At 33.8% G+C, this 12,825-nt stretch overlaps 1 protein-coding gene across 6 annotated transcripts in view; it reads left to right on the top strand.

Moving 5' to 3' along the window:
- Nucleotides 1–12,825, top strand: part of LOC127738212 (acyl-coenzyme A amino acid N-acyltransferase 1-like) — an 84,353-nt gene that overhangs the window by 12,985 nt on the left and 58,543 nt on the right. For 3 of the 6 annotated variants that reach the window (XM_052249383.1, XM_052249382.1, XM_052249384.1), the window contains exons 2-6: nt 5,697–6,003; nt 7,614–7,877; nt 8,750–8,919; nt 9,209–9,322; nt 10,681–10,757. In XM_052249383.1, coding sequence (XP_052105343.1) covers nt 5,796–6,003; nt 7,614–7,877; nt 8,750–8,919; nt 9,209–9,322; nt 10,681–10,757 — 833 coding nt within the window. In that variant the 5' untranslated portion in view covers nt 5,697–5,795. The remainder of the gene's footprint in view (nt 1–5,696; nt 6,004–7,613; nt 7,878–8,749; nt 8,920–9,208; nt 9,323–10,680; nt 10,758–12,825) is intronic. The other 3 variants (XM_052249387.1, XM_052249386.1, XM_052249385.1) reach the window with 2 other exon arrangements.

The raw sequence follows: 12,825 nt of genomic DNA on the forward strand, positions 1-12,825 counted from the left end.
CATTGTTGAAGGCCTTGACCTATTATAGTTGCGTTAAATGTAGATGTATTACATCTAAATTTTTTGGTTTCTGATGGAAATTTTTACATCGCGATGACCGTGAGGGCATTCCTATGTATTGCTATCGCCTAGATTTCCATTGCGTAACATTCGTTTTAGGTTTTTAACCGATCTATAAACATGATAAATACGCGGATATTAAAGAGTGCAAAATAACATTCCTTATCGTTTGTTATAAATACATCTCTTCAATGAATACTGATAAAAATATTTTTGTTTAGAACATAAAATAATAATATGAAAATGTTTTGTCGTTAGATATATATATATAAGTAAAAAATCATTGATATATCTATGCACACGTACCGAAAAATTGAAACATGCGGAAGAATATCTCAAGAACGTTTTGCGACAATTATATTTGAAATATATGAAAATTATATATACATGTAACTGTTATATTAATATAATATATAACAACAAACCAGTGTATACTGATTTGTATCACTACAGTATAATAGTTATTACGGTGAGGTTGAATTTCCTGTCATTTATTCATCATCCACGCACGAAATTGTCACAGTAAAAAAAATATCTCTGTACATTAACCTCAGTCTCAGGTATAGAGATGTGATTTTTTTCTGTGACAAGTGCTCTTGACCATCCACAAGAACTTGCGGTCATCCGATGTTCAGTACTTCAGTAGTTTGATTTACATTGGCAATTAAAGTTATTTTCATTTGAAATAATGGATAGGAATGAATAAAAACATTGTTACATTTGTATGGTTGTACACCTTATAGTGTTATTATTAACATTTGATTAATAGTCATCTTTATTATTTACCAAACCAAAAAAAAGCTGCATTTCTGTCCCAAATATATTGATGGCCTTAGGTGACCTACATATATATTATTATAATAAAGCAGATTCTAAATTGTGCTCAGATCTATGTAAAATAACTCACCTCTTCAAAGGTCTTATATTGTTGACCACTTTCATTGGGGACAGGATATGGTTAAAAAGATAATTTCTCTATCATAGAGTCCTCAATTCTTGGTGGATTCTCGAGACAATATGTACACGGGTCATCTCCCATGCCTTTCATCACTTAAAAGCTGTAGTGACTGCTTTTGCAGTGTTTGGAAATGAAGTCCCGAATTTTAAAAAACAAAAAACATGCTGTAACTAAACTTTGATAACATGTTGAATATTAAATATAATAAAGAGCTGCGCCATGAGCGCATGATATGCCCGTCACTTTTTCAACGAATAAAGTTCCATAACTCCTCAAATTCATATCAGAAATTAATAAAAAAAAAAAAGTAAAGGAAGTTTATTTTAATAGATTTAAACCAGTCACCAAAGTTTCATGAAAACTGCTTCAAGCATTTTTGAGTTATTGTCCAAAAACTGGAAAATCCCCCCTTTTTTTATAGATATAAATCATTTTCCAATATAAACACATAAAAAATTCAAAATTTATAAAAATCAAAAGGGAACTTATGTCAATATAATTCACCAAAGTTTCCTGAAAATTGGTTAAAGCGTTTTTGAGTTATTGTCCGACATAATGACGACGGACAGACGGACGGACAACGGTATAACATAATACGTTCTGTAAACAGACGTATAAAAAAAAGAAATAATAATTTATTTCATAAAACTATAACTGTGTTAGTTGTGTAGCTGTTTCATTATTAATGACAATTAGTTTTTTCAAAACATTACTATTCTTTTATCAAATTGATAAACATATATATTCTCAATATTATTGCGCATTTTCGAGTCTCAACTTGTAGTGATTCAAACAAGTTTGTGAAATATACATAAGATATCGCACTTGGGGAAAAGACTTAATAAACAATCTCAAATTGTATGCTCACGGCAAATACAAAAACATGTCCTTTTTCATAGATCATATTTTTTCAAACAGTAATACATGTAGTTCTGAAAATTTATACTATCTTTTAAATATTATCAAAATCCCAGAGCAGTGATATTTAAAACAAATAACAAAAATATGCATGTTGTTAATAAAGAAACAGACAATTATCAATAGAACCTGGAGTTCTTTGCATTCTCTCAATTCTTTTGTGGAATCCTTAGGGTTCATCCTGTCTGTACTTGCACCAATGGCATCATATAGAACCTCTACAATCTCATTAATCACTTCCTGTGGAACACCTCTGTATACACTCAATGGAGTTCCTTTAAGCTTCATTCGACCAAATCTTCCATTAACTAGCTCTATCACTGGCTGAATACTTGTTTCAAAGGCATCTTTCAATTCCGGCTTGAAAGTGGCAGCATTTCTGATTCCATTTAAGGTAGATTTGTTTTTAATCATTTTCTCAAATTTTTGTGGCATTTCTCCACGCTCTAAAGCACAACGTTGGAGAGCTAAATTCAAAAGTGACATCACACGCTCAGCTGGGTTCACCCAGCTATGGTTTGGTGCAGTACATATTGCTCTCAATAAGTCTAAATCTAAATTCGTAAAGATGTGAATAAGAGATGCTTTCACAGTTTCATATGTGACTATATGGTCTGGACCACCATCTGTTAACATACACATGATAGGGATTGCAAGGTCCCCGTCATCAATGGAGTAGTGATCTTGTAAAATCCTTGTTAACTCGGTTGAATGGCGGAATGGGGAGGATGCTTCAAATACTTTGTCATTTGTAGTGACAAAAACCTCCCCGCTATAGAAACTATCATTTGCGTCCCTGGGAATATTTGTCATCAAAGTTACGGAAGGTACTAGACCACCAAGGTGAAAATCATGGTCAGAAGCTACCAACTGTTGGCCATTTGCTGGTGCCAGAACCCTTTAATGTGCTCTCAACCTAGTGGAAATAGGGATGCCAGGCTCTCCAATAGGAACAATGGCTTTGTCATCCATGCAAACAAAATAAGTTTCAGTTCTAAATTTTACACAGAACTCTTTTGAATATCGGAACGAACATGCGATATACATGTATCTAGCATCAGGGTGGTTTACTCGTGCCTGTCTTGTTTGCACCCTGAATTTAACATCAAATCTATCAGTATACCTTAAAGCTGTTTTGTGTAATGGATTTGTAGGCATAAATTGAAGCCTTATCAGTTCTGAACTAGGTATTGGTATATCATGGTCATCAGGTAAACGTTTTGATACTTCAGTTTTCAAATCCTCAACAGATATGGCTAACGGTAAATACAGTTCATTACCATGACGTCTTTCGTGGACTGACATCATTTGCTGATCAAAATATTTACCCATAGCTTCAAAAAATTCACCAAATTTTGTATCCAAATCTTTTCCATTAGAGATCTATAGTCCAAAAGCAGTTGAGGGTCGTCACCATTAAGCAGAATTTCTGCCTCTCTCTCTTGGATAGCACGCTGCTCTTCATTTTCTATGGCAGTTTCAGTGTTAGTTAATTCATGGTATATGCGCCTTAGAACAAACTTGGGTGCTTTCACATACTGATAATATTTATTTATGAAATGCCTCCTCATTGATCTTGTTCAGACACACAACTGATTACACAAATTAAGAGCATACTTTTGAAACGCGGATATTCCGAATCGTTTTACAAAAATCCGCATGTATTTATCTTTTGAAACAAAAAAGTTAAGTATGTCTGTCCAAAGGATAGAAATGTCCAAGAAACCGAAATTTTAAGTAAATGTCTAAAATTTCGACCCCATTTATCTTTGAATTTAGCATATATATTTTTTTATTACATATTTGAATTAACTAAGTGAAAAATAGCTTGTATGCAAATTTTCGCAAAAAAATCACCGTGGGCTCAAAACTGTATCGTATGCCCTTAAGACCGATGGCTACAGTGCTGAAGTTCCCGGGTTCGAATCTGACTCGGGGCGCTGGAAATTTCAGTACATCAGAAGGGTGATTTTCACCCTCCCACACACTTCTCTGGTACCCAGACCGGAGTTTAAACTAAGATGGGTACTTTGGGGCCTCGGTTGGTCAAAGTTGCCCCCTACTTTGACCTGGAGATCAATCTACTGATATCTCTTCGGTTTGTCTGTTCCCGCCGAGTGCCCCGGTGGTTCTCTCCGAGTACTTCGGCTTCCTCCACTATAATAACAGACTTCCCGGTGTCCTAGCACTCCATTTGGTTGGGGTGGGGATTGTCCTTGTTAATATTGTTGTAAATACGTTAGTGACACATCTCCATTAATCCCGAAAAGGAGTGTACGCGGATTCCACTGTACCCTCGCAGCTCTCGAGGGGTGCTCCGAATAACGGAGGAATCTACCAGTACGTACATACATACTTTTTAAAAAAAGTACTTTTTTCTCGTCGATCTTTCGCAACACGCGGGAAATCCGACGAACGAGGTATTAATTTGGCGTGGCCTTATAGTTATGTTTATATATGTTCTCTGTAACTATGTAATTGTAGTTTTATGAGAAAAAAGTCATTCATTCATAATCCGTTTTGAAAGTGACAGTTTAAATCCGTGTCAATCCCGGTCGTTGCAGAACCTACCTTATTGATTAAAAAGAAACATTTTCGTCTTGAATGTGCATGAAAATGTTACAACTGGACATCAAGCAAACTAGAATCAATAAACAAAAATATGATGAAACAAGAAATGATCAATATCAACAAAACAGCGCTCTTATTGCAACATTTATAAAACATCGTTTTTATTGCTGTACGGGTAAGTCTGAGCAAGAATGAACTAAATAAAATGTCTATGCACCTTACAACAAGGTGAAGAATCCCTTATGGCATATTCTTTGATAAAAATGAACTATTCGACAATAACTATGATTTTCACAGAAGAAAAAAAAACCCATCCAGACAACGCTTTGTATCAAAGGTCATCATCAAGACCTTTGTAGAGAACAAACTAAGGTTGAAATGGGCAGTCAAAATGAATACATTTACACCATTTACCGGTAAATTTCTTATTAACTATACAATGCTTATTATTAATGATCAAATACATGAATTTTAGGGTGTCTTTTCTGTACATTAAATACAAATGATCAAATGTCTGAGAAATATTGAAATCTATATAAATATATTTATGTGCGTTTTGCGGAATGAGTTTGAAAGATTCGGCAATGATTATATAACGGAGAGATTAAATAGGTAGTGTAACAATTAGAAGATAACTGTATTGTATTTAAAGCTCCGACGGCATCAATTGATGTTTTGTTGCCGTCGGAGCTTAAAATACAATATTATTATCTCCATTCTAATGAAACTGACAGAAAACTACGTCAAAACATACATTTCAAATCTGTGATACGTCGTCTGCGCTTGCGCGTACGTTTTCATAACATCAATTGTGAATTGATGCCATGAAAATTGGTGACTTTATCCAATCAAAATGCACGTTACAAACAATGTTGCATTAAAATTGTTGTTATACGTTTAGCTGAACACACCTAGTTCATGGGTAACCAATCTCTAGCTAAGGGGTTCAATTGAAGTTCACATGAATACGGATTTAATGCTGACACATATTATCGAGTCCGTGCATCGTAATTTGTTTATTTTAGACTTTTTATTATTCGGATATACGTTTTAGTATGTTATAAATCAAATATGAGAATTAAGTCAAATCGGTCAACATAAACTTGACAGCTAATGCCCCTTTTAACAAAGTAAATAAAAACAACCTTGATGATGAATTTATTGATACATTTATTTTACTTTTCTTCAGGTTCATGTATGAATTAGTGTAACAAGTATGTGAAGGCACGTTAAGAATCTACTGTGCGACTTTCCTAAGTTTTATGACAATATTTTTATCCGTTGTATCATGGAAATTAAAGTCTACCCAGATGAACCGCTAGTGGATGACAAAATCAGTATAACAATATCTGGACTATCACCACAACAGAAAGTTACAGTCAAATCATCAGTTACTGAAGGAAAATATACATTCTCATGTTCAGCGTGTTTCATCTCAGATTCTAGTGGACATGTCTTCGTTGATAAACAGCCATCGATACTGGGAACCTATACAGGTGATGAAAAAATCTCCTTTACACTGATACATGTACATTATATCTCTTCAGTCTTTCAGTACGTTTAATTTTGTGTGCAAAAGTACAAAGTACCAAAGCTATCATGCGGAAATAGGAGTCACGAGATGATACCAGGGTCAATAAATGAAAAATGCTATATAATGATTAATTAATCGACCCGATACTCCGGTCCATTGTAGTTGCAGTTCAGTATGCACGTAGAGAAAGAGATAAAATTATAAGTGTAATATATTAACTATACTTAGCGGCTTATATCTCATTCCATAAAGGTCAATTTGTCTAGATAAATGGACTTTGAAATTTACTTAACATATTTTTTTCATTAGTTAATTAGCATTTACATTTACATTTGATAACATGATATGCAAAATTAAGTATATTTCTGTAGCAGATATTAATTCATTTCAATACGATATTTATAAATGCAGGCATTCTTCATTAAGTGTTCAAGAAAGGTAAAAAAAAGTTATACATTTTCTTCTGTTAATTGCATATTTGGTTTTTAAATACAAATTATGTATTAGGCGAACCTTTGTTGTCCGTTTGCAGAAATATTTCTGTTACGGAAACTTATGTAATGGTTGATCGATTGATCCTCCTGATAAGTCTTAGCTCCTACCATTTTCTATATTACATTTTGTATGGTAACACGAATCGTAAAGGAATTTACCACTCCCTGGGACGAATACATATATTTATTGGTCCTTGCCAACATTTAAAATGATAATTGTGATGCTCATCTGGCATCTGCCGTCTGTTTTAGCTACAATCACGCAAACAAATCATGAATGTTAGAGACAAAAATTGATTCTGATTTATTAATGTTAAAATTTGATCTTTAAACTACAAGACCCAATGATTTTTGCTTATTGGATGACACAAACACGCAGAATGGATATGGTGTCACACATTATTGAATTGAACCATACAGGTTTATTGATTATTTTTTATTTGATCTTAAATCCCCGGAAAGTATTGAGTTAACTTCAATAGCAGGAATAGTGTATTTATGGTCTTGGGTAAAAATGTCTACATTTCATGTCGGTCAGATTAAAAATATTCAAACCCGACGCTAATTTTGATTCTGATTTGACAGTATTCAAATCTCCAATTCTCTGTTTAAGCTATTTGAATGATTAGTATTTTCTCTTCAAAGATTCCCCATTCAGTGAAAGCCATTTTGTTTGGCTTACAATGTTGCAATGGTGACACAAACTCCTCAATCAAAGGCAACGGGATATTCCTAGTACTTTTGATAGATAAAACAAGTTTTTGTACTTTACTGTTGGTCTTTATCTGCATGTTTTTATACGTATTATGGTGTAGATGTGCCGAAGTATATATAAATTATGGGTTAGCCATGATGTACAACTTAGTCTATATGTTATCCGATGAAGGTACCCATTATTGTTGATCCTGATCCTGTTGATCAATACTGCACAGTAACTGTTGGTTTCCACTATTTTGTCACATTTAGTTTTACCATTTTTACCATGTCATGTATACTTCTATGATACTGGTTAAACAGCCATCATAGAATTTGGATTATGAAATAATGTCTAGAAGAAAAACTCTCATACAATTTATAGGCGTTGATGGTATGGGCTTATTCTGGAGTATGACAGCAGATCTTGGCCAGCAAAAAGGTTTGAGGTATCTAAAACGTGACGTAACAACACCCCAAGTTGTCAATTTATCTGTTTTCGAAGGTCACCATTCCTGGAATGACTGTCACAATATAAACCAAGAACCTTTAGTTTCTACGAAAGTTGAAAGATGGTTTTTGCACAAGACCGTGAAAAGAGAAGTAATTAGAGATGGGATACTCAGGGGAACTTTATTTACTCCTTCAGGTATTTTACTAATTCTTGTTATTTACAATGCATACTGATATTTCTCGATAAATCTTTTCTATGTTTTATTTTAGATTATTTTTTACTTGTTTATGCACGGATCTTTTTTGTATATATATTGGAGGTTATGCTTACTGTTGCCTTCTATTATATATAGAAATTTCAACAGTGAATGGATAAACATTTGAATAAAAATCGTAAAGTTCACTTCAAATCGATGATATAGGCATCCTTATTTAAATTTTGTGTTATTTTTAGCTCACCTGGGCCAAAACCAAACTTGGCCACAATCATCATTGGGGTATCTAGTTTAAAAATGTGTCCGATGATACCGCCTGCAAACCCAAGTGGCCAACATGGCTAAAAATAGAAATTAGGGGTAAAATGCAAGTTTTGTCTATTATTTTGAAAACCGTTATAAATAGAGAAAAATCTGACAGGTGCAGAAATGTTCAGAATGTTGAGCTCTACCAATTGTCCATATACGTCAAAACTGTCAGACGACTTTTTATAGGAGTTATTGCCCTTAAATGACATTACCATTTTTTTTTCATTTTTGCCTATTATCTTGAACTATAATAGATAGAGAGAAACTTAAAATTCCAAAAATTATCAGCATAACAAGTTCTACAAATGAAACTATATGGTCGAAATCGTCATCAGACTCCTTATTAGAGTTATTTCCTTTGATGATGATTTTACTGTAAACATATATTTTGCAGCTATAAGAAATCATTTTAAAGTTGAAATGTTCATTTTATAAAATGATTTACTCGGTATGGTATATATACACGAAGGACTCCTTCAGTATGTGCGTCTTTAATCAAACAAAGTCATACCGTTTACAGATACCAAATTATTATTATCTTCAGGGCCAGGTCCCTTCCCTGGAGTAATTGACATGTTTGGAATGACAGGTGGACTGATAGAGTTCCGTGCAGCCATATTGGCGTCCAGGGGATTTATTGTGTTTGCACTGCCGTACTTTCAATATGATGATTTGCCTAAATATGTGAAAGATATAAATTTTGATTACCTCAAGGTATGTATTCAAGAAAAAAAAATATAACAACCATATAATTCTTCACCAACAAAGTGTGGCTTTCATCATTCTTTTAGTGATTTTTATTCAATTTTTATTATATTGAAAAAACTATAGTAATGAAATACAAATGTGAGCCAAATTGCTACAATGCTGCTTCTGCTTTTGCTTTTGCTTCTAATGACGATGAAGATGATGATATAAATCATAAACATATTTTTTCATTGTTGTACTGACTGTTCAATCAAGTGTTGTAATTCTTTATTGGAAATGATTTTTTTTTCTATAGGAGTCAATTGATTGGTTCAGTAACCATTCAGACGTTATTAAAAATGGTGTAGGAATTCTTGGTGTATCAAAGGGTGCTGAAATAGCATTGATGCTGTCGTTAGAATGTCCTCAGGTGAGTTAACCAGACCATTGCTTTGGTGAAATATCAGCTTTTAAAATAGCGATACATACATTCTTAGATTTTTTCGCAGATTTTTCTTAAAGAAAAAAACTAAATAAATACAAACACTGAACAGTACAGTGTAACTTTCTTGTTATCTTTGTTCATCAGAAGACAAAATAAGTCATTTCTTTAATAATGATACCCTGTATTTATAACTCAATCAAGTCAAATTAATCATAAGACTGCACGAACATATTAAGTATAACTTAATTTAATATTACAAATACAAATTTAGCTTCTTTTAGAGCTATATCAACATACAAATCTAACTTCTTTCTTTGACAAATAAGAATACTTGTTTAGGTATTCCTTCTTGCTGCAGCTCTTTCTCTCTATACATAAATAAAAGGAATGTAGACATCGACCCAACGAAACAAACCAACGAAAGTATCTAGGAGTCAACAATAGCCAGGTGTCAATACAATATATCAAGCTCTTCCCATGTCTTAAAAAAGTGGTGAATAGATAATATTGAAACTATCATAGAGCTACCATAAACACCAAATTGTCGAAATTACAAAAAAATAAAAGATATGACGAAAGATAACCACTGACAAGGTTCCTAGCTTACTGCGACAGGCACATGCATTGGGGACAGGATCTAACTATAATTTTCAAACCTCTATCCTACCCCTTTTAAACTTGATCAGTGAGACTAACAAATGATACATAAAAGAACATAATCTGTATATCAAACTTTTATTTGTTTTTCGTTCATTATTTTGTACATAAATCAGGCCGTTAGTTTTCTCGTTTTAATAGTTTTACATTTGTTATTTCGGGGCCTTTTATAGGTGACTATGCGGTATGGGCTTTGCTCAGTGTTAAAGGTCGTACGGTGACCCATAGTTGCTAATTTCTGTGTCATTTTGTCTCTTGTGGAGAGTTGTCTCGTTGGCAATCATACCACTTCTTCTTATTTTTATATAAACAATATCAAAGAATGCCTGCATTTTTTAAAAGCAATATCTAAGTCCTGAATCTGCTGATATGAAATCATGCAGTCCTAAACTCTAACATCGGTGACTGCACTATATACCTAACGTATTTTTTCTTCTTTAAAATCCCATAATGTCATTACTTTTCATTCTCAAAAAGGAATATAAAATCCAAAACAAAAAAATATTCCTATTTTAGCTACCTTTTTGTAAACATCAAAACTTAAAACAGACTCAGCTATACACATTTTTTGTTTTGCTTAATTCAGAATCTATTTATAATACTTCACTTGCTGCTTGGCTTAGTCGTAAGCTAATTAGATGTTTAAGGCAATATACATGCATCATTTTTTTTAAATTTATTTATAGGTGAAGTCAGTTGTAAACATTAATGGAACTCCATTTTGTTCACATTATCCTCTGGGTCCATTTACAGACTTTGTTGAGTAAGTACAATATGTAGGCAATATATGGACTTCAGTTTACTCTTGGAAAACATGTTTTATTTAAACATGTTAGTGACATTGAACAAGCTTTTGGTAACTGCAAGTTCCCTTGGATCGTTACTTTTATCGTACTCAGAGTCTGTGATCAACAAATCAAAATACCGGATTTGATGTTTCAAGCACAAATATAATACTCCGAGTGCTGAGTAGAGTTTTATGACCGAGGGTCCAGGTTTGGGAGAGTTGAGCGCTCACATACATGTTTAACACATTGCAGGAGTCTGTAATTCAAAGGTTGTTTAATGGGTGTCGTTGGTTGCTGTCTGTCATTCGTTTATTGTGTTTAGTAGCATAAATCAGGTTTTTCTCTTTTGAATTGTTTCACTTTTTGTCATTCCGGAGTCTTTTATAGGTTCACACAGACATATGTGATATCAGCTGATCCATAATAGTCCAGATCCAAACAATCATATGTGACATCTGCTGAAAAAGTATAGTCCAGGTACAAACAGACATTTATGGCATCAGCTGATCCATCATAGTCCAATCACAAACAGACATTTATTGAATCAGCTGATCCATCACAGTCCAGTTACAAACAGACATTTATGGAATCAGCTGATTCATCATAAACCAATTACAAACAGACATTTATGGCATTAGTTGATCCATCATAGTCTAATTACAAACATACATTTATGGCATCAGCTGATACATTATAGTCCATGTACAAATAGACATTTGGGGTATCAGCTGATCCATCATAGTACAGTTACAAACATACATTTATGGCATCAGCTGATCCATCCTAGTCCAGTTTCAAACAGACATTTGAGGCATCAGCTGATCTATAATAGTCCAGTTACAAACAGACAATTGGGGCATCAGCTGAAACATCATAATATAGGAAGAAACAGAAATATGTTTTAATGACAGATGCTCAATTCACTAGCAATTTAACTAAAAAGTCTTATTTTACCAGAAGCTACGATGATCTGAATTGTAACGATTGGTATATGTCGGTGAAACGAAAGGAAGGCTAGATAAACGTATGTGCGGACGTAGATCAGACATCAACAACAATGCAAGCGACATTGTTTACCAGCATTTTAACCAGCCTGATCATTAAATCCTTTCTATGCAAGTTCGCATCATCGAAAACAATATATAACAGGACTAACAATCCTCATCTTGCATCACCTCTCCTTAGACAAAAAGAAACTACTTGATTCGACAATTGGGAAATGCGACACCATTTGGTTGCAAAAAAAGATTGATGGTATAGGTATTCTATCTAGTCCTTCCTTTAGCTCGGTGAATGTGATGAATATTTTTAACTCTACTCCTCGACGTAATCGCAGTCATGGTCATCGTCATTATACATCACCTACTCTCTATGATGTCTCTATTAATGACCTGCCGCCATTTATACAAAAGCTGTTACGTATTCATCATATTCGCACGAAGCTTTATTCATTACCCCTTTCAAAACTTCATTCTCTGTACAACCTATGTTTGGGAACCACTGTTACAAACCCCCATTCAAACCAATACAAACTTACAGCTATCATCTCGGATATTGCAAGTCACAGACTTTTCAAACCAGTTCACATTGGAAAAGATGAAAAGGAGAAAAGATCCTTTCTAAAACTTTCCTTTGCCAACAAAGTTCTCGGTGCCATCAACTTCGGCAATATCCTTCATCATAAATCAGTTCACTTGTAAATGCCTCCCTGTTTTAAAGATCAGTCTTTACCTATCATTTCTTATACCTATACCAAACCAATTACAAACACGTGTTGCAGGATCTCAATATTGACGACTTCAAGTCTAAGCCTCCTGATTGCATCTGTGATAGTTCCCATTCATATATAATCCAGTTGGCCACGTTATTACTGGTGACCTAAACATTGTCATTGTCTAATGTGTTATCCAACGGCCCTAAATATCGTGAGCTTAAATCCATCAATTAGAAACACCAAACTTCAAAATACTGATGGATTCAGTCGAGGATTATGCCAGGTAATGGGTTAAACGTGAGAAAGAAGACGTAGATACTCTCTCCGAA

Source organism: Mytilus californianus, unplaced genomic scaffold (assembly GCF_021869535.1).
Source record: "Mytilus californianus isolate M0D057914Y unplaced genomic scaffold, xbMytCali1.0.p SCAF_4, whole genome shotgun sequence".
Taxonomy (NCBI): Eukaryota; Metazoa; Mollusca; class Bivalvia; order Mytilida; family Mytilidae; genus Mytilus; species Mytilus californianus.